The 27,020-nt window shown below is 42.7% G+C and overlaps 1 protein-coding gene across 1 annotated transcript in view; it reads right to left on the minus strand.

Moving 5' to 3' along the window:
* Positions 1–7,041: 7,041 nt before the first annotated feature.
* Positions 7,042–27,020, minus strand: part of MOB3B (MOB kinase activator 3B) — a 171,443-nt gene continuing 151,464 nt past the window's right edge. The window contains exon 4 of the mRNA XM_019555302.1: positions 7,042–8,231. Within this exon, the coding sequence (XP_019410847.1) occupies positions 8,202–8,231 (30 nt within the window). The 3' untranslated portion in view covers positions 7,042–8,201. The remainder of the gene's footprint in view (positions 8,232–27,020) is intronic.

Consider the following 27,020-nt stretch of genomic DNA (forward strand, 5'->3'; position numbering starts at 1 on the left):
CATGCATTCCAATAGCCCCACTCCCAACTATTAGAACGGAGTCACACATATTGTACACAATATTCAACTTAATAGCAAGTACCCGTCAGGTGGTGAGAACCTAGCATGAGATGGTCCTAAGAGCAAGATTCACTCAGATGTGGAAGGCCCATACAAGTTCTATGCATTACTGAATCCCCCTTCAATTTTATTCCAGAGTTGCCAACTCCTGCTCTGGTAGCCAGACCTAGAGGTCCTTTCCAGAATAGCAGGGAGATGCAGGCGATGGAGAGGGAGGAGGAGGTCCGACTACAACTCTTTTTATGGCAGCACAAAAGCCAAACAAACAGATGTCCATACCTCTTGTTGCAGCACAAATGCCCAAAATTTGTGGCCACAACAAAAAGCGGTAACAGTTTCTGCTGCTTTATTCTGGCAGATGTCTGTTTTATGGCAGTGGAGTGCAGGCAACCTGGAGCTGTCTATACTCTTCAGTCAGCTTGGGCAGGTGCTTTTAGGGCTTGAGGGGTCCACTTCTGCATGCCCTAGTAATTCCTGTGCAGGATTGGGCCCCTCAAGCACCAGGCCTGCCTGTCCATCTTTCCGCTCTTGGAGATGTACCCCATGCAATCTCCAGGTGTGTCTCTACAAGCAGGGAACCCTAGCTTTCTCTGCTTACAGACGCACCTTGAAGATAGCCTGTCTCTGCAAGCACAAAACCGACTTTCCCCATATACAGAGATGTGCCCTGGAGAATCTCCAAGGTGCATCTCTGTAAGCAGGGAACATGTTCTTTGTTCTTCCATAGGATTAGGCCCCTGCCTGATGTGGGAACAGGCAACAAAGGAGATCACCTGAAGGATGGGGGGAATGGGGACCTCCTGTCACAGCCCAGTCATTTCATTTGGCAATGTCTGCTTGTACCTTAAAAGCTCCCTTATGGGCTGATCCAGGTGAAGCACAGTAGCATGCTATCCCCTCTACTGGGTAGGCAGTGACAGAATAGCCCCTGCATCACTTTTACTTTCATTAGAAGCAGGATAGGCTACTTTGAGAAGGAAGCGTTGCCCACATGAAAATTCAGTAAGAGGTTGGGCATTGCTTTTATAGGCAGAGGTATCCTATCCATTGTGCCTAGTCTTGTACTGATTCTTAGAAAATTGTGCATAGCCTTTGCACTGGGACTGACTCAGGGGGCTGATTGGTCTCCTCTAGCTCTCACCTCCAGGTTCTGATAGATATCCTTATCCAGCAGTAAGGAAAGGATGTGAACATTTCTTACCAAGAAAAGTTAGATGTAAAAAACAATTTCAGGACACTTAAGGAAGGTTATGTATCTTTTATTTGTAATATCTGAATTCTTTAGATCCATAATCTAGGATTGATTTCCCAAGTAGTCATTCATTTTATCCCGCTTTTGTTTTATGACTTCAGTAATTAGTGACAGTCTCTCTTTTCATCCAACTGAACTCTTCTTTAAATCACAAACAGAACTAAAATAGTCTAAAATCACATTTTCTGACATCATGGAAAACTAATGAACAGTGCTGACGCATGGAAGAGAAAAGGGGGCTCAAACCGTTGTATTTTGTTCAAAACAACCATTTCCTCTAAAATTAGAAAAAACAAACCAACCCCCCCTCTCATTCTATTTTTGAGGGGGATAAACTACGCACAAAAGCTCAAAAGATTAATTCATCATTTGACCTGGGAGAATATTCTGTTGTTAAGACATTATAATATAGCCATTAAAAAAGTAAAAATCTGTTAAATGGAAAATAAAAATTATCCCCTTTGAAAGCTTCAACATTGTTTGGCTCCCTCCTCAACAGCATTACCTCCCTCTCTTTTATAAAGAGAAAATAGAAATTCAGATTTGATGACTTCAAGTTGAAATGAGCAACACCAGAAGCCTATTATTACTCATGAAGGGGCTGTTCCTGGTTTATTTTTGCTGTCAGAACTGGTAGGAGAAACTTAGTTTGACTCTCTCAAGGTCTTCCAATCCACACACTGACCCATTGCTGACAGCTTGCTGAAGCTGTGCATCCCCTGCTATAATCCTCTTCCTAAAGAACTGAGTTGGCAGCCTCAATATTCCTATTTTATGCATATCAGAATCTATTCTGCAATCCTTAAAGGCACCTCCATCCCACCCTCTGCTTCTTTCTTCACAGAAGGAATGGAAGGAACAAAAAGCAAGCTACTGGAGCTTGCTACTGGACTCACTGGGGGAGTCCCTGTTCCCCCGAGCACTCCCAGGAGTGACCAGGAATAACAGTCACAAGCTGGCAAAGGGTCGATTTAGGCTAGATATCAGGAGGTGCTACTTCACGGCCAGGGCAGCTAGGATCTGGAACCAACTTCCAAGAGAAGTGGTGCTGGCTCCTACCCTGGAGGTCTTTAAGAGGAGGCTAGATGTACACCTTGCTTGGGTTGTTTGACCCCAGTACTTTTTCCTGTCAGAGGGCAGGGGTTGAAGCCTGGCTCTGGGAGCACAGACGTGTGAAATGAGGCCTTGTCTACACTGACGTGGCTCTTCTGGCAGAAGTTCTGGTGGTAGACAATAGCTGCCAGTCCCCAGCCACCACAGCCTGTACCTGTCCATGTGCTTCTGACAGCTTCTTGTGGCTCCACTGCAGCAGCTGGCAGAACCTTTCTTTCACTTGACAGATGTGATGTCCCTGCCAGGAGCAGAGGAGATTCCTACCACCACAGAGCATAGATGAATTCAAGGTTTTGTCTCCAAAACACTGTAGTATAAGCTAGCCCTGAGTCATATTACACCATTTAGTATAAGGCCACTGCACTTATCTTCAGTAAGATATAGGAGTATTTTACTCATTGGGAAATAACCTGCCAAAGCCCAACGCTTGCAAATGGTACTTAGAGTGCAGTAATGCAGGAGCATTCATGTCATTATTGCCTAGGACTGCAAGCTCTGGGGGGTTGGGGATTCTGCATGGACTCTCTGTAATCACAAACTTGGTTATACAAATATGAGATGCCTTTGTTACAGATGTTGTTATTGCCCAATTGTTTTTGACACATGAATGCAATAGGGAAGGAAACACTTGGACCCTTTCCCTACCTCATGTGTCCGTGCACAGAGGCCATGCACAACGCCTGTCCTCATGTTCCTCAGCTCCCAGGAAAAAACAATGTTAGTATCAGGGCTTAAGGGCCAAGCAGAATGGGTCAAGGCCAAGACTCCATCCAATGTCCATAAATGCCAATGCAAAAGGCAAGCACATATAACATCTTTCAATACCTGTGGCTGCTTTTGTTCTAGAATGGGCTCTCTGAATGCCATTCCAGGGAAATTTTGACTGCACTAGCTCTAATGCTTTGAGATTCTCTCACTGCAACACATAGCCCCTCCTTTGCTCCATCTCGTGTGCTGTAACACAGAACCCATTAGGGAGCTCAAAAATGATTAAAACTGGACTGAAACACAATTTAAAACTACACATGCCTGTCTGCACACACATCCTGCCCTCCGAACAGTTTTGCAGATACAGTGAAATTATTACAATCATAATAAAGTTACACAAAAACAGGATTCAAAATAACTGGGAATTAATTCCTGCACATTTTAGAATTGCACAATGTTCATTAGACCCAAACAGTATATAGAGTAAGTGGCTTTAGTGAAACCTAGGACAAAAATGATTTTGTATATTAAATATTAGGCTCTTTGATTTTATCTAGCAATAGCTTGATTTTCTTGCTAAACATTCCTTCTACTTTAAAACAGACTTATACTGCACTTTTATTGCAATACTTCACAGCTATGGAAGCTACTGGTTGTGAATTGCTACTTATCTTACCCCTTACAAATGGGGAATTTTAAGAGCCTAGAACTTGCCCCATGAGACAGACACTATCTCTGATATGCTGGGGACAGACATTACACAGACTGGTTTAAGTGATCAGAAACTGGTTTAAACCTGTAACAGAACAGATGTTCAATGCACATAAACCAGTTTGAAAATGACTGAAACCAGTTCAGATAACCTTGCTTGAATGCAGTATCATACTTAACTGATCTGGGTCAAACCAGTATATGCAGTGTCTGTCCCTTGCTGGTTTAAGTTAAACCAGACTCCTCCAGCATCCTGGCCTGCTCTCTGGGCTGGGTGGGGTCTCTGCTTCACATCAGGGCTAGCCCCTCCCCTCTGATCCCTGACTTCAGCTCCAGCACAGACTGCAGGCAGCTCCCCACAACCTCATCACCACTCCCTGCTCAGCAGAAATTCCCCCCTCCCTTCCCCTCCCCTCTGCCTTGCCCCTTACCAGTCTGTGTATTGGCTAGCAGACCACAAGCTTGCTACAGTCTGTGCAGTGACAGGTGGGACAAAGGCAGAATCAGCAGGCAGGTGGTAATGTCTCCTTGTTTTTTTCTTAATGGGGTGATAAACACTGAGTTAGGGGTGTTATCAATTCCCTGTTGGGCTGGTGGTGGGGGTGACCCCTCCCTAATCCATAATCAGAGCATCCTGCTGGGCCTGGCCATGCCTCCTCAGCTCAGCACTTCTGAAGGGAAGGGAAGGCTGCTCTAGTGCCCCCTGGCTTCTAGCCCGAGCTACTGCAGGCATGTGCTTGCATGTCTGGGATGCCTGTTCAGTTACAAACTGATTTAGCCTAGTCCAGTTAGACTAACTTGCAAAGACTCAATCAATTCTGGCTCAGGCTTTTTGAATGTCTGTCCCCAGCCATAGAGGCCAGAACCAGAAGCTTCTAAGAAATGTAGAAAATCCCCTCTACCGGGCAATTAAGGAATCATCTGACTATAGAAGAAGCTCTTCCTTAACTCCAGGTATTTAGCATCTATACTGTCTGTTTAACCTTCTGTCTAACCTTATGAGCACCCACTTTTGTAACAAGCTCATTAAAGCATTGGCTTAATTTGATACCTTTTGGTAGAGGTGTCAAACTCAAATGAGTTTGTGGACTGGTTCTGGACCATGGGATTTCTCATGAACTAGACAACCCAACTCTGGATCTAATCTGCATGGGTTCTCACCAGGGCTGCCAGAGGTGCTGAATCAGCATGGCCCACAGCCAAGAAGTTCACAGCACTACTGCTTAACCCCCATTGCTAACTACCACTAATTTCAGTCAACAGGAGCTTTCAACACCAGTAAATTCACGGTCAGCCTTCACCCCCTAGGGACTAGGTGTGCTGATACAGTGCTGCAGCAGCAGGGTTAAGTACAAGTGATGTGGTTTAGTGGTGGCATTTTTAACTTCTTTGCTGCTGGGACCTCTGGCCAGAAGCACTGGGCCAGATGTTTGACACCTCTACCTTATGGCAATGAGTTCTACTACCCAATTAAGCACTGTGCAACCCTCAACCAAATGAACGTTCAGGATATTGTGTGCTTTCCAAAGAGCAAACTTGATTGCAAAGAGCAGTGAAAGAGGTAGGAGCACTTTAGTCCTGTACATTAACCTGCAAGTTGAAATTCCCTTGAAGGCAAAGGTTAATGCTATTTGCATATTTGCATAATTCTAAAGCCACAGAAAAGTTTCCAATCCAGCAATGCTGAATGCTTCATAGATCAAGCCCTTAGTCCCTGGAGGGAGGCAAATCATTGTTTTGTGCACCTCTGCTGCATGCTTGTTCAATTAAGCAAGTATATACTTGTATTTTATTACTTACAGAACACACCTTCCCCCACCCCCCACAATTGAGGTGCATGTTTTAAGTGGGAAAGTTGCTATCTTCACTGGGCAAGGAGCACCACGCATGCCACGCAGCTACCAAGATGACTGTTACTTGTGCCTGCCTAACAAGCTGAAGGGGTGGAGTCCTATGTTACCCCTTTCAGAGCTATAAACCTATTCAAGAGTGTGGGACCTAACCTTGCAGGACACAGAGTAAGTCCTCCTGGGAACAAACAGGCTAGGGACAGCCATGACACATAAACCAGTTTAAGTGATCAGAAACTGGTTTAAATCTGTAACAGTACAGATGTTCAGTGCACATAAACCAGTCTGAAAATGGCAAAAAACCCCAGTTCGCGATAAACCTGGTTGAATGTAGTATCAGACTTAACTGATTTGGGCCAAACCAATTTATGCAATATCTGCTCCAGACCCCTTGCTGGTTTATGATAAATACGACTCCCCAGCATCCAGACATGCTGTCTGGGCTGGGTGGGGCTCTCTGGTCCACAGCAGAGCTGGCCCCTCCCCTCTGCTCCCTGGCTGTAGCTACAGCACAGATTGCAGGCTGCATCCCTTTCCCCTCACCACTCCCTGCTAAGCAGGAATTCCTCCTTCCCCTCTGCCTTGCTGAGGAGGTGTCTGGGTATTATCTAGCAGACCACATGCTGGTCCTTGCTGAATCAACAGGCAGAATCAACGGGCAGAATCTAGAGGTAGCTGGTAATATTTCTCTGTTGTTTTCTTAATGGGGTGATAAACACTGAGTTAGGGGTAATAAGCACTGTTATCAATTCCCTGCTGGGCTAATCAGAGCATCCTGCCAGGGTCTGGCCATGCCCCCCATCACTCAGTGCTGTGGAAGGGATGGGAGGGCTGTTCTAATGCAGGGGGCTTCTAGCCTGAGCCACTGCATGCATGTGCCTGCATGTCTGAGATGTTTACAAACCTAGCCAGGTTAGACTAACATGCAAAGATTGAATCAGTTCAGGCTCAGGTGTTCTGAATGTCTGTCCCTAGCCACAGTATCCAGGAAGCGTGGCACTGCAGGAAACTGTACCACATCTGGCAGGTCCTGAAGCCACATTACCTGGGAAGACTTTTAACTCTATGTCATGCTGTTGGCCATGACTCTGGAAAAAATCTTCTTTCCCCCTACATTCTTTCTGTCAAATACAAGGTGCATGCTTTATTTTGGGGGCATGGTGGATGTGAGAAAATACAGTAAGCTCACATATGCTTGCTGTTTTTTAGTGACAGCTATATTTCAGTTTAGCACAACTCGTTGCTGGTACCCCATTACTGTAAAATTCATTTCCAATATGGTCTCAGAATTAAAAACTGTTAAAATCATTCAGGTGGATTGGGAATAGATGGATATCAGGGAAACGGTTCAAGAACTGTCCCGGAAAGTATTATCTTTATTATACAATAAAAGAGCTATGCAAAATTCCTTAGAAGACACAGAATACATGGGACTATACTACTTGTTTTCCATTTGTTCAACTCTGTCCCTGGAGACCCTGCTTCAGTAGAAACTATTTCAAATATTTAGAAAGACCCCTGTGGCAGCAGTCACATGTTACCTAAGTGAATGAGATGTTGTTATCAGTGGTTTAAAATCAGACTGTACACTGAAAATGACATACTGGACTTTTCTAGTAGTGTCATACCCTGTGGCCCTGATGTAACCTTCATACCAATGACCATCTTAAATTTACACCATATGAGGGACATCCTCACTTTGAAAGACAGAAGTGTGTGCATGTGTGTGGAGGGGGAGGTAGTGGGAGGTAGTGGTGTGAGTAGGGAGGAATAAAAATAGGGCAGGGAAAAATGAAGGGGACTTTAAACCCGAGAGTGAGCCCATTGAAGTTACCTTGGATTTCTATGGAGGTGAGAATCTGCCCTGCTGTTACCTGATTGAGAGTCAAAATGAAAAAAGAAGCAAAAAATCCCAAACAAAAAAACCACAGGAAAATTCCATTCTGCCTGATCTCAGGAGAAAACAGTTTCATTCCTACAGATGCCGAGGCATCTGGTATTGGGGAAGCTTTACCAACACGTTTTGGGTGGTGTGAAGAGACACAAACTTCAATTACAAAACCTTGCTGGGCTTCTTCTTAATATTATGCCATACCTGGAAAGCAAAGTACATACAGAAAAACATTTTTAACTAGTTACCATGTTCGTGTTCAAATTAAAAATGCACAGGTCAACCTAGAAACCTGATTTCCAGTAAAGCTTGAACAGTAGGAACATGGACTATCGTTGTTTGTGAGTGAAGAGTTCCTCCTCAATAATTCAGCAATTAAAAAAATGAAGTTAATGCTCTCTCTTGGTAATCCATGTCACTCATAGGGAGTTTCTAGCAGCATTTTAGGGTTAAGAGCACAGATAATGGTGGGAAGCATCTGTAAAAGTAACCTTCTGTCCTCAACTTTCCTGCTAGTGGGATTTAACAGGCAGGTTCAGTCTGTGAAGGCTATCACATCCTCTAGCTCTGCAGGAAGGAGGAAATTGGATTTTTCTCATGTTCAATGGGTGGCTCTTTAGTGACACATCCTGGTTGTCATCTCCTTCTGTAAAACAAAAGCGGGAATTAAAAATCAAAGGTAACTGGCTTTACAATATGCACACAGTGCCTGCACATTTACGATTTCCACATCTCACATGACAGCCATTGCCATGTGGCTTTGCATGTCACGTATCTGCACTATTCTCTCTTATCTTCAAGGACAATGCACATAATTGGCAATTAGCATAAAACCTTTTATCATTTCTGACAACTTTAATACTGTATTAATTCCAAAACTGTGCCTGCTAAATGTTGCTTCATCCCCCATAAAAAAGATAAATTACTTGCATGTATCCTCTCTGGTTGTGAAGCAAAAAGGACTTTTAAGTTAATGTAAAAAATGGGATTCCATCTTTGTCACTGAATGTAAGACTAGAGGAAAAAGTTCCAATTATGAAATGCAGTTACACACCCCTAAAAGTGGTAAATCTTCTCTAGAGTTGGACTTGATTGCAGTTTGGATCCAAAATTCAATTTGGAAACTTTCCCAACTGCAATTTTCCACCTGGAATTTGGTTTAGTCCATTATATGGCTGTATTTAAGCTATGAAGTTTGGATCTGGAATGGCAGGTGTATGGCCAGCTCTTGATTCTGTAGTTTGGGATGAAAATATTTTTGATTTTACAGAGCACCTTTCCTCTTTAAATGCTTTACAATACAATGGTACCATTCTGCAAACTGTTCCTACCCTGCAGTATATATGCTATTACAAACAGTCCCATTGATGCCAAGACACTGACATCTCTGCTGTGCTGTGCATGGACACTGACGTGAGGGGAGCTACTGCTCCTAAGAGTAAGCTGTAGATCACACTTGCAACAGCAGGCTGGACATAACACCAAAAAAATACTGGTAGGTGGAAGGTGGTTTCCAACTGACACAAAACAGACTACAGTGGGAAGACAAGCAAAATGATGAGCCTATTACTCATTAAAGGGTCTCATTCAAATTGCCGTGGGACCATCAGTGTCTGTGCAGAGTGCACTTAGGGTTTCAGTTTTTAAAGCTTTCATTCAAACCTTCATGCCATCCCTGAAGACAGGCCATTTTAGTGGGGAGCCAAAATACGCAGATTAAATGTCAGTTAATCCCCCTGTGATATATGAAGGGTTGAGCTAACACCTTTAACACTAACTCATGGAGTTCAGGGGGCTTTTGGTATTCCAAAGAGGGAGCTCTGCTCTTTCATTATCCTCTCAGGCCTGAACATTTTAATGGTAGTCTTGATTATACACATGGAACAAGGCATTTAAGTTGTCATGTGGCAAGGGATACTGGAGAGAGCACAGTTACATATTAAAAAATACAGATTAATTGTATACAGAATTAAATAAAATTCCTGAAATTTAAATCTACCACATCAACTACAACCAATGAAATTATCAGCCACGTTGGGAAAATGGAGGACTTAAGGTTTGGGAACAAGCTGGGGAGTCTCATTTGTAGGTCCGTGGCTCGTGGTGCTTACTGCCTGCTCCAACAAGGAAGTACCCAGGAAGTGCTGAAACAGTTTTACCAAGCAATCATATCATACCTAGCAGTTTAAGCAAGGAGGCCAACGATTAAGATTGACAAAACATGAAGAGCTGTGGGTCAGGGCTCAGACACATGGACATTTTCACTGCCTGTTGCAAATAATCTGTGACTAAGCCGTAGACTATTTCACATCATATATTGACTCACTTAATAAAATTGGAACAACAGCGAACTTGCTACACAGGCAACTGTCTGTCCGGGTCAGGATGGCAGCTGCAGCAGCCCCAGCCTTGTACTTATGGCTTTTGTTTGTTCTTTTTTTGAAAACATATTTTAAGCATCCAATATTTCTTTCCTTTCATATCAGCAAGTTTCACTGTCCAAAAATGGGAGCTCCATAAAATTAGCAGGGGCCCTTCAGATCTTCCTTGGAACCTGCATGGAACTAACTGCAAGTGAACACAGCACGCTATCACATGAATCTGGATTGCTTCCCTTCCTGTTTCGTGGAAAGCATCTACAAAGGATAGGTCAGCACTGGGGGGATGTGGGGAACAGAAGTGTTGAAGCAAGAGGTATTCATGCAGATTCCATGTAGCACTTGGACAACCCAAGGAGTGCCGTACTGATATGAACCACGTGAATGACCTCCCAAACCAGAAAAAGTATCGCCAGGTTAATGCGGGCCGGGCATGCAGCAGCAAGCTCTCCCAAAAGGCAGAACTTATTGGCATGTACCCTGAACACAATACTTCTGGGTCAGAAGCTAGGGGCATCTGGATGGGCAGGCTGCATCTCAATATGGTGCCAGATGAGGATAGTTCAGATGTACCTGCAGACCAGTGGTTCTCAACTTTGTTAGACTCCAGGCCCCCTCTCAGAACATGCTAGCTCTTAGCTTTCATTCATTTTGTGACTCTGCAAATAATTCAGAAAGACCACAACAGGGCAGAAATGAATTTGATTCCTATTTGAAATTTCTGAGTTTGTCTTGTGAATTATGTGCAGGTGTTACACACCTAACTGCTAATATTTTGCTGCACCCTTTAAAGGATCTCATGGTACCTAAATGATAACCTGTACTTACTGGCTGCAATTGTATCACCTGATATCAGAAGAAAGGAAGCAAGCGCAAAATAAACATCACGGCAGATGGAGGACCCCAGACATCCATTCTGTGGTCACACAGAAGGCACTAAATGACTTAAAGCATGAAAAAGTTTTGTGACCAGTGTTGTGCCCTTGGGCAAGATGGCTGACAGGGCATGACTGAAGTTATGGAAAGAAAGATTATCAATCAGATGCTGTGAAATGGACCTGGAACCCCAAAAGGACCTTCCCAGAGGGGTTGATAAAGATTGGTCAACATGGCAAGGCCTGAACTGCCCGAGCAAGCAAAGTATAAGATCAAAAAACAAACATGATCAAATGGAGCTGCTCTAAATGACACAAATACATGCGAGTGTGGTGAACAATGAACCATGAAGCACCTGCTCATTTGCAGGCTCCTTGATGAGACCTGTATGAAGGAAGACCTCACTGTAGTGCACGATTCTACCCCTAACCCTAACCCTAATCCCCCGCTCGCAGCATCCCAACCCCACTCCCTCCCACACCACTGCCTCCATCTCCACCTCTGCCTCCAAGGAGGAAGGGGGCCGGGTGAGGCCAGCAGAGCTGGTCTTGTCCCACCTCCATCCCCGTTCCCATCCCCTCTTCCGTCCAGTCTGCTGCCACTGCCTCCAGAGGGCAGGGAGGCCCCGCTCTGTCCCTTGGGTCCCCACCATGGAGGTGCTCCACCACCTCCTGTCCAAATGCTACATTCACACTCTGAATGGTTTTTTCCATCAGCCAATCAGAGTGCGAATAAAGTGGCAAGGACAGACAGACAGACTACAGCTTTTATAAAATTAGAATAATGCCCTTTGCTCCATATTGCTCACTGGAAGAAACCTTTAGGATTTGAAGGGAAAGCAACTTGAACTTTTACCTTAAAACCATCATACAGCACGAGTTACTTGTGGGGAAAAATCAGAAGGTATCTGAAGTACAGAGGTGTTCAGCTGACTTTGAATTTCACTAGCAAAACGTGGTCAGAATTTACAAAATCTGCTTTTCCAGACAAAAAAGTGTTGATGGACGAATGTAAGAAGTAAGATTTTTTTTTGGCAGGAGGCGCTTGTGATATCTCTTATTAAACCAGCTGTATAGTTGAGAGAAATGTTAGACAAACTGTCAATTACAGAACGCTCTTTTTCAGGTCAGGAGTCAATGGGCCAGTCAAAGGGCTTACACACTTCTACTGACCTTTCCAGGCCCATCTGCATTCTGAATCATCCCCACTGTGTGGCACCAAACTTATTGCGAATAAATGTGGAGAGCAGATTCGAGAACTTAATTTTTCCATTTGTACGGCATCCTCGTCTAACAATCTTCCACGTACAGACATGCACCCACGCGCTTTTAGAGAAAAAAGATTAGTAAACAACTTCTGTGTAGTTTATTGCTGCAATGTCACTGCTTTCTTTCTAATCCTGGCAAGTGGTGCCTTCTCAATGGAAAAACTGGGAGTTAATGTGCAGTAGAGCTGTGTTAACCTCTACAGGCTCTTAATGCAGGTATTTGGAGCCGATACACCATAGTGGTGGTTTCCTCAGAATCAAAATAGATGAGATAGATAAAACATTACCTCTCCTGTCTACAGCTGCTACTGCCCAACTATTAGGGAAGTCAGCTAGCAGCCATTTATCTTCTTTAGGAGGCTGTCAGGTTGTTGTGCAGAAGCAGAGAATGTCAAGGGGTGTCACAGATCTGCCCATTCTGCGTCTCTGGGATTAGAGGGAGGCAAACTCCACCCTCCCAAGTACAATAATGAGCAGGCAAAGCCACAAACTGGTACTCAATTTCCTGCTTCCTACTTGAGAAAATGCTGAACTCAGATACAATAGGGATGGGTTCATTAGAAACACGAGGTAGACAAGGGGGGGGGGGGGGCTAGAAGAGCCTGATTTTATACACACTACATCTGATAAAAGTTTTTAAGCTACTTGCCACATTAATGCCTCCACAGAGGGCAGCTATGAATGGTTCATTGCCCAAATATTCACTCTGAGCCTGCATTTGCCACCTCTTAAATGTTTGCTGAGGCTAAATTTACCCTTTATATTAATGAAAAAAAAAACTTGTGGCATCATAAAGTACATAAGTGTTTTGCCTGCTTCTTTTGATGGTCCTATCCATTTTCTACCTCTTCCCTACCCCACTCCTAGCAGTCCTGCAACTGGTTCTGCAGATTTCTCCTTGTCATTTCACCCCTATTTAAATGTCTGTCTGTTCTAGGTCCTGTTTGGCATTGGTGTTAGAAATGTTTGCAGGAGTCAGACATCCAGAAAATGATTCTGGGTCTGATAACATCATTATCACTGAAACAGAGAAGCCATTTCTAAATGGACACACATTGTTATCACCAGTGAACAACAGAGACATGGAGAGAAACAAGCAGGGCTACATTCAGTCTGTGCTCACAAAGGCTTTGGTTTTTATCAACTTCCACTGACCCTGGTGATAACAACAATTAAAGTTAACTGAGATATTTCCTTAGAGAAGCTGGAGTAAATTAGTCTGTATTCCAAGAAGAGAGAGATATGCACAGATACAGACTTATTTTGTTGTATTTTTTTTCTTACGGGAATTTACAACAGGGAATCAAAATAAACAGGAAATGGTTTCTAAAACAGAAATCCAAATGATTATGGACCACGCAAAATACATTAGCTTCAGTCAAGATTCTGATGGGGCTTTTAGGGAATGATTAAGGGGTTGTGCAACAGCAATCTGACTCGAGACAAATTGTTGCAGGACTCAGAAAGGATATTCTGTTTGGAAATCATCATTAAAGCCCAGTCTCTGGCACTTTAAAGAGCAGGCTATTTTTTTCCTCACCAAATCTCTCAGATAATGGTTTTCAAAAAGCAACAGAATGATCCATCCTTAAGGGCTCTAACAAACTTCTGGCCGCATACAAACATTCAGTGGCTGCTTTCCCAGGACAAAAAACCACAAGTGTACAGATGTTCAAGATTTCTCTCCCAAAGCAAAAATGACCATTCCAAGAGGAAAATAACCTGGGAACAACCAGGGTTAAATCACTCCCAGGAGTTTCTCCTGGGACAGCAAATGTCTATACAATTTACCCTGCTGAGAGAAATCACAGCACAGTCTTTCAGCATCCCAGGGCGTTTTGCCCCTGCCCCTGAGATTGTGTTGCTTGGGATGGACTCTACTACTCCAGCTGAGCAGGAAGCAGAACAACCCCCCCACCTCCTTCATAATCCCACATTGTGCTGCAGGGAGTCACCAGCTGACCCTGATCGGTCTAGTAAGAAGAATTCTCCCAGGTCATCTGAACACGTGTAACACAGCACTAGGCATCAGGCAGTCTAAAGCCAAATCTCAGTCTAAATCACTGAAAAATCTCACTGGCCCAAAGGAGATTTTGGCTCCTCTTATTCCAACAATACAATGAAAACTTATATGTAACTGCTATTAAAATAAATTAGAGCCTACCTCCTCTCAAGTTTGGTGGCAGAATAAACTCTTTAGTCTTTCTAACAATGTGGTTATCTAGAAAGCTGTTTTAACTGAAGTGCAAAGGGTTGTGGGAACATTCTTGATTAGTAGCACCTGTTACAGGAAAAGGGGGTATAAGGAAGTTGAAGCCTAACGACATGCAGAAAATCAATTTACTGACTACCTCTTCTAATGGAGAGGAGGGAGTGCAGGAACTGCTGACTCTGGTCTGTGGTACTATGGTCTTGAGCCCCAACTGGGAATGAAAAGATATAACAGCTGCACAAAGATACTAGACACACACACACTACACACACAAGAGAGAAAGAAAAGAGAGAGAGAAAAATGATTTCTTAAATATGTTAAAGCTTATTCTTTTACTTAATTCCCTACCCCCCAAGGCTAGTTAGTGGAGCTATTCAGTCCAGAAACCTGGGTTTAACTCCATTTGTTGTGGCTTTGCAATCCCCTTTGAAAAAGCAACTACTGAGTATTAACCACTTATCAGTATATGGCCAATGCATCAAGAGCCATTACTTCACTTGGTGCTAAATGAAAGAATCAACTCAAAAACTGATGGCAGAAAAGACCTCTCCTTTAAAGCAGCAGCATACAGCAGAAATGGAAACTGAGTCTAGACCAGTTTGACTGCCCATGCATCAGGCTGGGAGTGGTATTTAACATAGAACTAATTTGCAACTATTAATAAACCCTTCCTTCTTCTCTGTCAAATTATTCTAATGCTTTCTAGTTCGCTGGAGATATTCTAGAAGACAATTCCTCTAACCCCAGAAGTCACAGCACAGCCAATGGTATTTGTGATGTCACAGAAGGATGCATTCTTGGAGATTTTTTGGGAAGTGCCAAAATAACTCCACAGACAAGACCTCCTCCTCTCCAATCCCCTCCCCACTTTTAAAGCATAAGTTAATCAATCTAATAAAGCAAGAAAAGAAAGAAAGAAACCTAACAGCTTTCTGAGTTTGTGAGGAGATCAAGAGTTTCAGTGTTTCTAAAGGGACAAAATCATTTTTGTGAAAATTTCTCTGAAGCCCTGCTCTCCAGAAGAACAGCTCATCAGGGGAAGCTAGGGTCTGGCATTACTGTTGTGGTGCTCTGGTTAAAAACTTTGTTCTTTAGAGAACACAGTTTCTGTTGCTGGGTGAATCACACAAGGGGTAAGCAAAACATCAGGAATGAGATGCCACACATCCAGAAATTACACATTTATGTGCATGTGTAATTTTCCACATAAAACATATGACTGCGCATAATTGCATAAAATCTCATGCAATTCCCTGGGGTTTAGCTGGTAAGTGGAAAGGGGAACTCCTGCTTGAAGGAGAGGCAGATGGGTGTGTGTGTGGGGTTTGTGGGTGAGTGTGGGCACCCCCACCACACCTCTCACCCCATTGTGCCCAGCTCCTGCCAGCGGTGGCAGCCACTGGCGGTAGGCTCTCAGGGTGCTCCTGGCTGGGGAGGCAGAGCTCCTGGTGGTGCACAGCCATAAGCCCCATATGTGCTGGCACAGAGCCAGCCTGGTTTGGCCCAAAGGCTCTTGCCAGCAGACTGAGCTGGACCGGCTCCATGCCATCACATGCAGCCCCCAGGATTTGTTGGAACTGCGTGCTGCCAGGTACTCTGTCTGATGTGGCCAGGGGCTGTGTGCAGCAGGGGGCATGTGGCAGGGAAGCCCACACCCACCCACAAATCCCGCACACTCCCCCACAAACCCTGCACACTTCCATACCCACACCCGCCTAGAAATCTCCCACAGACACCCATGCCCCCCACACCTTGACAACCCCCCACACACCTGACACTCACCATCCAACCACACCCCACGCACACAAATATCTGAATGTATTTCTAAAGTAGGTTCAAATAGTGTTATATTTAGTTTAATTTGAAAAATAAATGTAATTAATTTAGCATAATTTTGAGGGTTTTTGTGCATAATATTGAATTTTCCTGTGCATAATTCCCTGGGGTATAACCTGCTAAGAGCTTCACTCAACCCACATATTTGAAGGAGGCATGCATCTTCATTTTGTCCTATGAGGGAGCAGATGGGAATCTGAGCAAAATACTAGGAATAATCCAGGAAGATAGTGGTGTTTTATAATATCACAAGAAAAAATAAAAAACAAAACAAAGAAGAAAAACCTCCTTCAGGTACACTGGGAATGCCACATAGAGTGCTGACAGATGTGATAGTCTGTGTGTAACTGACCACTGAAAGTGCTCTACTGCTGTGCACTGACAGAAGCACATGGCTGCAGAACGCTTTAAAAATCCCTGATAGTGCAATAATCTGAACCCTCATTGCATGCATCAGGGTTCTAATTAACGTCTGTCAGAGTGGCCAGAAGCAGGGCTCAGCTGATGCAGCCCAGCTTTGCTCCACCTGCTGTCTTCAGGATGGGGGGGGGAAGGGAGAGAAGTGAATGCAGGCTGGGGGCTCCCATTCACCCCATCCTCACACACACCAGAATAGCTAGGAAAACCTCAGAACGATCCCACTCTCCTGCCCTCCCCCCTCCCATCCTGAGAGAGAATGGAGGCTTGGAGGGCAGTTGGGGCTGGGGGCCGGTTGCTACTGACATACATCCTTTCTTCCTGGATCAGTTTCAAAGGGTTGCTGAGTCACATACCCCCCGATCCAACAGTGAACTCTGCTGGATTGGGAGTGTCAGTCTAATTTATAGCACTTTCTGTAAAGTGTCATGAGTTAGACTGGGGAGCTGCATGTCTGTCAGCACCCACAGATTCTAATACTTGTTCAGCCCACTTCAGCTTCACAACCATAGCAAATCCAAAAGATCTATTTTGGATCTGCTAGCACCAACAGAGAGATTGCTTGCCATGCTTTTCCTTTGCACTATACTATAATCCCTAGAAAAACTGAACAGCAAATTACTGCCCTTCACTAGCTACCCTGGCTCAGCTCCAGAAAGGATATTAAGAAGCAACAAAAGCTGCTCAGCATATGTACGCTATTAGGAATAGGAAGGAGTAGGCACAAGAAATTATGTTTTTCCTCCAGAGTCTATGCAAGGGTCCATGAAGATGGGGAGGTGGGAAGATAAGAGCCACTGCTGGCATCTGTACCATACAGTATGTTAATGCCAGCGCTGGCTGAAACTCAGAAGAGACTTTTTACAAGGTGCAGCAATACTTGCTCCTACCTACAGAGTGATTTGATGACTTTAAAAATTACAAAATGTCATTAACAGTCAACCATCCTGGTATGATGTCCCCACCCACTGCCACTCAGGAAGGGCCCATTCTACCCCATGGCTCCAGAAGAGTTTTCACATGGACCTACTGACAGCAGTAGAAACTACTGAAGTGCTCTGCAGGACTGTGTACAGAGATTATAAAGGCACATGTTCTCTTCAGCATGCTCTGTAGGTGTACTTTTGGAAAAACTAATTTTAAAGGGAAGGCCCACAAGCAAGGGCCAAATATGAAACCGAGGGCTCAGCCATGTGCCCCTTAAGTCAGTGAGGAGCACTGTTATCAACTGCACGATATCAGATGCTACATGTTCATGCTACAAAGAAATGGTTTACATTTGCAGTGCACAGATTTGTAAATGAGAATGGTTTCAAAGCAAAAATGGACTAAGTTATTTTGTTGCTGTTTTCTGTTTGAATATTTCTATGTTCATAAAGGGCAAGAAACCATCAAGTGAACAAAGCCCTTAGTGTCTTAGTCACAAAAACAAGCTGTTTACTAGGAAATTAAAGAAATCAAGAATGTCAAATTCCAGCATTGCACAACTACAGCCTCTATTTAGACTTCTAATTAACCATGATACCAATACTAAAACCAAATTTGGAACAATAGAATCATTTGCAAAAGTTCCCTCTCTCCTTTTCAGCACGAATCGTGATACACTGTTTTAGCTGATGGGAGCCACACCCTAATGTTATATTTACAAGGATCTTGCATGAAAATATACTCAAACCCTTTCCCATGACCTCTCGGGATTGTCTCTCTCCCAACAAGCTACAGTCAGATCGATCGCTAACCAATAGATCGAGGATGTGGGAGGGGGAAGAAGGGGCAAGCAACCAAAAGCCGAAGGCGGGGGCTGAATTTTGGAGCAGCACCGGCCACCATGTACGAGCTTCCCCCTCTCCCCATGTCCAGCTGGGTGGGCAGTGCCTGTGCAGGATGGTGTGTGGCGGTGCTCCATCCCCACCCACTCATGTGTACCCTCTAGGGCCTTCTCACATATCCCCAGCTGACAACCTGAATATGTATGGGAATGTTTGCCAGAGATCAACTGTACTCATGCCTTAATGTGTAATATCACATATAGCCAAACTTTGGTGGACAGTGTGCTTGCCAGGAAAAAAAAAAAGATAAGAAACACAGGAAATCCTATGAACAGCCAATCATCTGAGTCAGCTCTCATTGATGGCAATAAGAGTTTAGCCACTGACTTCTACTGGCAAAAGGATCAGAGGAAAATATTTTGGAGCAGTGTGACACTGATTCATAATAGAGTGGGTACATGCTTGGGTGGCAACATTCTAGTCCAGTTAGATATACACAATTAGCCCTTCAGGTAAATGAGACCAGGAGTGGCCAGTCTGAGGCACGTGTGTCACAAGTGGTATGAGCAGCCTGTGTGTGGCATGTGGCAGATCAGGTAAGAGGTAGGCAGAACAGTGGCCGATAAGGTGCAAGCCACACCCTAAGCAACAAATCCAACCCCTTATGCCAGCCACGTGCTGCTGCTATTCGTGCTTCCACAAGGCACTGTTGCTTTTGCTGCACAGGGTAGTGAATGTTAGCAAAGGACAAAGCCTGGTCTCCACTGGACCATTGTGAGCTAGATGTTGTACATTTTATACACCAGTAAATCTATTCTTACACACCAATAAATCTAAAAGAGAAGAAAACTTGAAAGACTACTTTCCCCAACTTTGCCAACTTTCTGTGAAATTGTCAAGTTCCTGTGGCATTTTACTTTTTTCTTGGCAGATAGGAAAATTATATTATCCATTTCTCTGTCTTCTGAGTTTGGATTAATATGAATTCATGCATTTGCAGCAGGGGCCAGATCCAAAGTCAAATAAAAAGATGCTAATTGTTTTCAATAAGTACTGGACTAGGAATCAAACTATGAACTTTCATTTCCTTTTCTGTGCTTAGAATCTCTTTCCTGAATCTTGAAACTAATGACATCATGTTCACAATTCCCATTTTATGCCAATCAGAGTATATTGCTCAGTGCTTGGAGAATAATATAAAAAAAGTATTTTGTGGAAAAAAAATTAAACAGTTTATGCAATAAATTATTTGACATAAATATTTGCACATCATTTGCCGAGCTCTTTAAGCCAGAGAAAGAGGGAGGAAAATATATTTGTTGAATAATTTATGTGAACAATTCAATGGAATTAATCTAATAAAATATTCAACAAATATTATTTGTCCAGTTCTAGCTTTTAAGATAATTCAGTTCCAGGCTCCAATGGCTACAAATAATTCTTGGGAAGATAATCAGTCTTGCTTTTAGGCTGACTTGTGTTCTAGAAAAGAAAAAAACCCACTTCTTGTTAAAGCAATGTCCTGATTTTGTTTCTACAGCATTATACTGTATAAGTCAATTTGCTGCCATCTTGTTTCAGCTTACATGGCTGTAGAACGCACACAGTAATAGACACAGAAATATGGAATGCCCTCATTCAGGGAATCATTCAGAGATTATTCTGAGGAACCATAGAAACCAGAAATGGAAAGAGCTTTTGGTTATCTGGTCTATTGGCTTTCTATAGCAAGATCATTCCCAACAATACATTCTCAAGGGCTTTTCCTTAATGGAGTATGAACTGCAAAGCTTAATTTACATTGGGTATTTGAAGCCATAATATCTAGAATAAAGCACCAAGCTGTAGCTATTAAGGAACACTTTTGGCCTTGAATCAGTTAAGCACTTAAACATGTGCTTAAGTCCATTGATGTAAAGCTAGGAAGTATACATAAAGACTCTTGTCAATTTTAAATTCATTCCATTAAAAAGTAAGATCTTACCCATCAGTTTTTGTAGCTTTACAATCACAATTTCCTTTTTTCTATAGTGTTTTCTTTCCCTCAGTTGCCAAATCAAAGGCCCACTTACATAACTCAGAAGCCACCTGACTATACAGGGTTAACATGGGACTATCAGATGCTCAGACTAAACTAAATAAAGATTTTTAAAGATATTTTTATTCTGCAGTCTTTTACTCCTATAGGAATATTAGGTTCTTTGTAACTATTACAGTTTTTAAAAAGTTTAAAACAGAAGAATTGTTTTTGGAAGACTGTGCCTCTTCAATTTTCTGCAGAATTATAACACCATTTGGAGGAATAAAACCTTGCTCTAAAATTTCCCATTGATTCCTATGGTCTAGTTTTTCTTTAGTAAGCTTGGAAATTATAACTCCTGTTTTTAGCATTCTTTAATGCGTGACTCTCTATCACAGATTCAAAACACCCCTCATTAGACACACAGTGTCTCTTAGAAAATGCCAGCTCTTGGCTTTCACTCATTTTTTGACTACAGAAAATAATAGCATAATTCTTCTGTTGCAGTGAGCTCAGAAAGGCCACAACAGGGCAGAATGTCTTTGACACTATGGATTCCTGTTTGAAAACTCTGGATTTATCTTGTGAACCATGTGTATGTGTTTGCATACCTAACAGAGCTAATAGTGGGTAGTGCTATATGGAATCCATAAAAGGATTTGATGTCACTGTGAGAGCTGTAGCAGTCTGGTTGAGAATCACTGCCCTCATGATTATTTTTCAAGTGGAGGCAAATTTACTTTTTAACAATTTGTGAAATGCAGACTAATTATAAGGAGGAAAAATTGCCCAGCAGCCTGTAATTCAAATGGTCATGTGGCAGCCTGTAATTCAAATGGTCACGTGGCAGACATCCCAGAAATGCAGGCACATGCCTGCAGTGGCTCAAGCTAGAAGCTGGGGGGAAGGACACTAAAGCAGCCCTCCAGTTAGCTCAGCAGGGAATTGGTAACAGTGTTTATCACCCTATTAAGAAAACAACAGAGGGACATTACCAGCTACTTGTTGATTATCACTGTTGATTCTACCTGTTGATTCAGCATGGAGGGTAACCAGCATGTGGTCTGCTAGCTAATACATCTCCTTAGCAAGGCAGAGGGGAGGGGGGAATTCCTGCTTAGCAGGGAGTGGTGAGGGGAGGGGGGAAGCAGCCCACAGTCTCTGGAGCTCCAGCTAGGGAGCAGAGAGGAGCCCCATCCAGCTCAGAGAGCATGCCAGGATACCGGGGGTGTCTGGTTTATTTTAAACTAGCAAGGAATCTAGGATAGACATTGCATAAACTATTTTGAGCCAAATCAGTGCAATCTGATACTACATTCAACCAGGTTTGTCTCAAACTGGTTTCAGCCTTTTTGAAACTGGTTTATGTGCACTGAACATCTGTTTTGTTACAGGTTTAAACCAGTTTCTGATGACTTAAACTGATCTATGTGTAATGTCTGTCCCTAGCCTTAATACGCATTAGCCCACTTTAAAGTCATGCATCTACTTTACGTGTGCTTAATGCACCTTTAAGATGGCAATTTTATGTTATTTAAGCCTAAATTTCATACCTGTAGGAAGCAGGGTATCAAATGTATGCACGAATAGCTAAGTCACATTAGCGAACATGTAGATGCGCTAATGAGCATTAACACGGTGTGTGTCAATGGATAGACACCCTGTCAATGTGCATTAGTGCATCTGCACATGCGTTACTGCAGCTAAGCTATTCGTGCCTAAATTTAATGTACCTTAAAGTGCATTAGCGCGTTCGCGTGTAATTGTGTGCCTAAGTCACCTTAAGCGAAAGAGCATTAAGTTTAGGAACACCTAAATACACATGTAGACATAACCAGTGAAGCCAAAATCATAAACTAAATGCTACAAAACAGAACCACCTTAAACTGAACAGAATCATTACATGCATAAAATCATTGTGTACCTGATGCTTCCCTTCCTTCCCATTCCACATTTGGATACAGACCAAGCAAAATAGTCATCAGCAAAGATGTATGCCAGAACCAATGCATGTGAAAACCTTTCATAGTTTCTCCGATGGTCTTGTCCTCTCTGAGGATCAATGTTGAGTGTAAAAATTTTCAGCCACAGAAGTCATAGAACATTATTTTTTTTGTGTGTTATAAAGAAAATTCATGACCATGTATTTTTCTACTTATAATTTATTTCTAAAGTTATGAATAAATGTTGGTCAACTGGACAAAGTATAAAAAACCACCTCAGTATCACTGCTTCTCATAAAAGATGAAGCCTAACAGTAGACTTCCCTGCTGAAATTTCTTGTTCAAAAAAATCATTTGTTCACCATCCCCTTACTTTTCACATAAGGGGGCTCTTGTACTGGAATGAAGAAGAATTAAAAGAAAAGCATTAGATATAGATAAAACCTTTCTAAGCTAGTCAGTCACTTATATTCTGTTGGCTTTTATTTCAAACTAGCAGTAATGCATTATGCCACTTGTGCATTAGTATTACAACTTACATCAGCTGTAGACAACAGTCTTCAGGGAAAACCCTTGCAAGTATACAGTAGGCATATGTAGTAATATTAAAACAGATGCACCTGATTTTTGAACAACTTAGTGCAAGTGCATAACTACTTTGTATGCCCAAGTATAGTCAGAGAACACAAAATCTTTATGAGGTGTCATGCACGTGCGCCACAACTGTGGACAGAAACTGGTTGTGTAATTGTGCATATCTGGCACATGCAAATGAAGAGGAAAACAAGTGTTTAGTGGGTCAATTTGGTGTGTACACCTGAAGATGATGCACTGCATCCACCAGAGCGCAGTCACATATAATTTGGTAGAAGAATAGGCAAAGGTGTGCTGGAGATGAGCCAAGCTAGATTTTAGATTTTCAAAAACCAACTAACTAGGTTCAGATTTTGTTTATTTAAAACTGGGGTGTTTCAAATTACGTTCCTTTTTTATCTGAAGAACTAAAACCTGAAAGAAGGGGATTCAGAAAAGGAACATAGACCCAAAGATTTCATAGGAATCCATAGTGTAAAAACCATTCTGCCCAGTTGCGGTCTTTCTGAGTTTTTTGTAATGGTAATGGTACGGATTTTGGACAGGGCTCAGCAAATGAAACAAGTTTATGAGATTTCTGAACAACAGCTGGTCAGTAAAGGGCCTGATTAATAAATGCTTTATGTAGCACAGATAAATATACAGCAAAGCTCCTAATTACTTTGCAAAAGGATGCACTGTTTGCAGTAAACTGGGATAACAGCCGCAGTTACTTGTGGCTCAGGCACAGGCATGGCACTGTTGTGTGATATGAAAGCAAACCAATATGTGGTATGCACTAGTGTAGTCTAGGGATTACACTGATCACACCATGGGTAAGAGAGAGCAATCAGAGCAGAGAAGCCCTTAGTATTTCAGGGGTGTTGTTTGCTTAACATTAATGAATATACACTAATTAATATGCCCTAACAAAGCTGGAGTGGCATAAAGAGTGCAACTGAACAAACAGAAAAGAAATGGATGAATCTAACCTTAATACTGTCAGTCTGGATCACGGTGGCATGTAGTTTTTGCTTCCCTCAAGGCAGCTTGAATAGCATAAGCAAACAGATGTCACTGTACATATGGACATCCATTTCCACAACGTTTGAGGGAAGAAGTGTACTTTTTTTGAAGCTGGGTATTTTTTGTGTATGGAAAGCAGCTGCCCAATTGACCTGGAGATCAAAATACTCTGTCCATACATGGAACAAGGTGTGACACAACTAGCAGCAATTCCTGCTTCCTGAGCTTAAGCTATCCTTTGCCTGCCCCCAACCCCTACAGGTAGAGGGAACACCTCTTCATTCTCAGTGTCCATTTAAATCTTTGCTTGTTCTGGCAAAAAAATCCCACCAGTTAGTGATAAACAGCATCTTACAAAGGCATAGAAATAGCGCAGGGATATTACATTCATTTTCTTTGAGAAATAATATGTGAACAAAATGCAATTTTATACTGCAAGGCTAGATATTGCTCTTTGTAGGCACATCTACATATGCACTTTAATGCACATTAGCCTATTTAAATGTGTATTAAAATGTCACAAAAAATCCATGCGCTTTTGTTAATGTGCATTAAAATAGACTAATGCTCCTTTTTCTAGTACCTCACAATGGAGGTAATACACTTAATGTGCATTAGCAAAAACGCATTAATAAACCTGTAGATGTGTCCAGTATCATCAGTATAAATTCAATGTAATTCTACTGATGCCGTAAGAAATGCTCTGAAGCCACATTAACATAACTGTGACTAGATTTTGTCCCTGTATCATAACACCCAGTAGGACAGATTGAGCCATGCAACCTTTACCTGTGGCAGTTTCTGTCTTAAAAGTGTTTAACTGTGAATGCCTAACCCTGCCCAGTGCACCCTAGATTTCTGATGCAACATATTGTAATATTTGCTACAAATCAACAAAACAGACCACACATATATCCTGATTAGGTTAATTTAAAAGATACATTTGGACTTGTAATTCTACTTGGGAAAGAGTTTTCAACAGGGAGGAAAAAACCCCTAAAAAGCCCCATCTTATTCTGGCAATTTTGGATTCATATTTTACAACTGATCCAGAAATCAAATGAAAAGTTATTGGAGCCCAATCCTGCTTGAGAATAAGGAGGAAAAAAGCAAAACCCTTTATATTTGATCAGTGTGGAATAAATTTAGCCACAGTCTAGGCAGTTCCCAACATTTGGCAAATTCCTTCCATCCATTTAATTCCACTGACTTCATTACAGTAGCATCCATTTATTACCAGGGCTGAATCTGGCCCTGTATTATTCAATTAGAGAGTACTTGCACTAAAAGTTGTACCTGGACATTTAAATGCCCTCCTTTCATTTTCTTTGCGCACACCCACTTTATTATAGCTTATCATAAACCATAATGCTGGTAATGAATTTGTTTTGGAATGAAGGAACAGTCACAGTGCTGCCTGAGAAAGGACATTTTGTGTCTGAAAGCTTGTCTAATATTTCTCCTAATTATACAATAAGTCCAATAAAAGATACTGCCAAACAAACCTTGCTTTTTTGGAAGAAGTGGCAAATTGGCTACGGGACAAGAAAGAAAAGAGGAGCCTTTTGATTGGATGCTTATCTTGCTGGGATCCTATGACCCGGCTGGACTAGATCTTCTGAGGTCCCTTCCAGCACTCATGTCTATGAAATCTATGAAGCCATCTGGAGGAAAAAGGGAGCAGAGGGCTAAAATTCACTACCATTTACACTAGTGCAAATCATGGGTAGCATTACAGAGTGCTTATAAACGTGGATGATGGGGGGTAGGGCACTTTAATTAGAGCAGCGCCAAGATTTGTACTAATTAAAAGTGCCCAGAGTGTTATGTGGATCAGTGTTCCCATGTTGAGAAATGGTGGAGGGGTACTTTGAACTAAAGCTCGTTGAATGAGCTTTAGTTCAAAGTGCCCCACTGCCATTTTTCAACGCGGGGATACTGATGCACAAGACACTGGTGTCTGCTGGAGCATGGTAATTAATGCTTCAGCAGACTCGATCAATTGAGTGTAATTACAGTGCATCAGAGCAGTCTCCCTGCACATGTATGGGAGACCACAGGCGTCAGTGGGGAAACTGAGGTATAAAATCGGTGTGAGACTAGAATCAGTTCCCAAAGTGTGCAACGCACTTTAGGATCTTTCAGAAAGACATCATGCAAGATACCACACACACTTTTTACATGGCAGAACACATATTATGGTATACAGATATCTGTGTCATTCCTCATCTGGTATACACTTATCTGACTCATTCTTGGTTTTCACAGCTCATAGAACATGACGGGAGAATCTGAGGTAGTATGGAAAATGTGTTCCTTCTCCTGTAATGGGCACAAGTACACCCTGGCATCCTCTTGCCCGGGGCTGTCCAACTGGCAGCCAGCTGGCTGCATGTGGCCTATGAGTGGTTCATATGAGCTCCATGGGCTTCTGCCTGGCCACCAATCTTGATTGCTCCATCTGCTATTGGTGACTAGGTCCCCTTGGCTCCCCCTCTCTCTTCCAGCTTCTAGTTCCTGCCCCACTCATGCAGATAGGGCAATACAGCAAAAACAGGGCCAAGGAGGGATCTGAGCTGCTCACATTCTGCATGTAGTTGGAGAGAAAGGAGCCGTGTTGCACATGGTGAGGGGTCTCCAAGAAAGCCATCCTGCAGTGTGCACCCCATGCAGCATGCAGCTTGGGGGCTGCAGCCTGCAAAGCATGCGGCCACTCATTGCCCAGAAGTTGAACTGCCCTGCTGTAGCATAACCAATAACTGGTGAGACCCCTGACCGCACACAGTTCTGTCTCTTGGTGCCTAGGTAACTCTGAAACCTCAGATTTTGACATGGAGTTCAGGGTATGCTTTGAGTACACAGGCCTTGGATATACATTCAGGCTCTTTGTGTCCTTGCCCAGACAGGATATATCTTTTTGACTGAATTCTCTTTAATGTAATCAGTAATACTGGATAACTAGAAAAGGATTTCTAAAAAACTCAGTGAACTCTGTTCCTTCAAGTGAACGGTACCATGTTCCAATGCTAAATTTAGACCTGAAATCTCACCATCTAATAAGATTTATTTTTATTTCCTATTATATCTGATGAGGAGCAGACAACCTGGCTTTTAATGC

This window comes from Crocodylus porosus, unplaced genomic scaffold (genome assembly GCF_001723895.1).
Source record: "Crocodylus porosus isolate Cpor-Errol unplaced genomic scaffold, CroPor_comp1, whole genome shotgun sequence".
Lineage (NCBI taxonomy): Eukaryota > Metazoa > Chordata > Crocodylia > Crocodylidae > Crocodylus > Crocodylus porosus.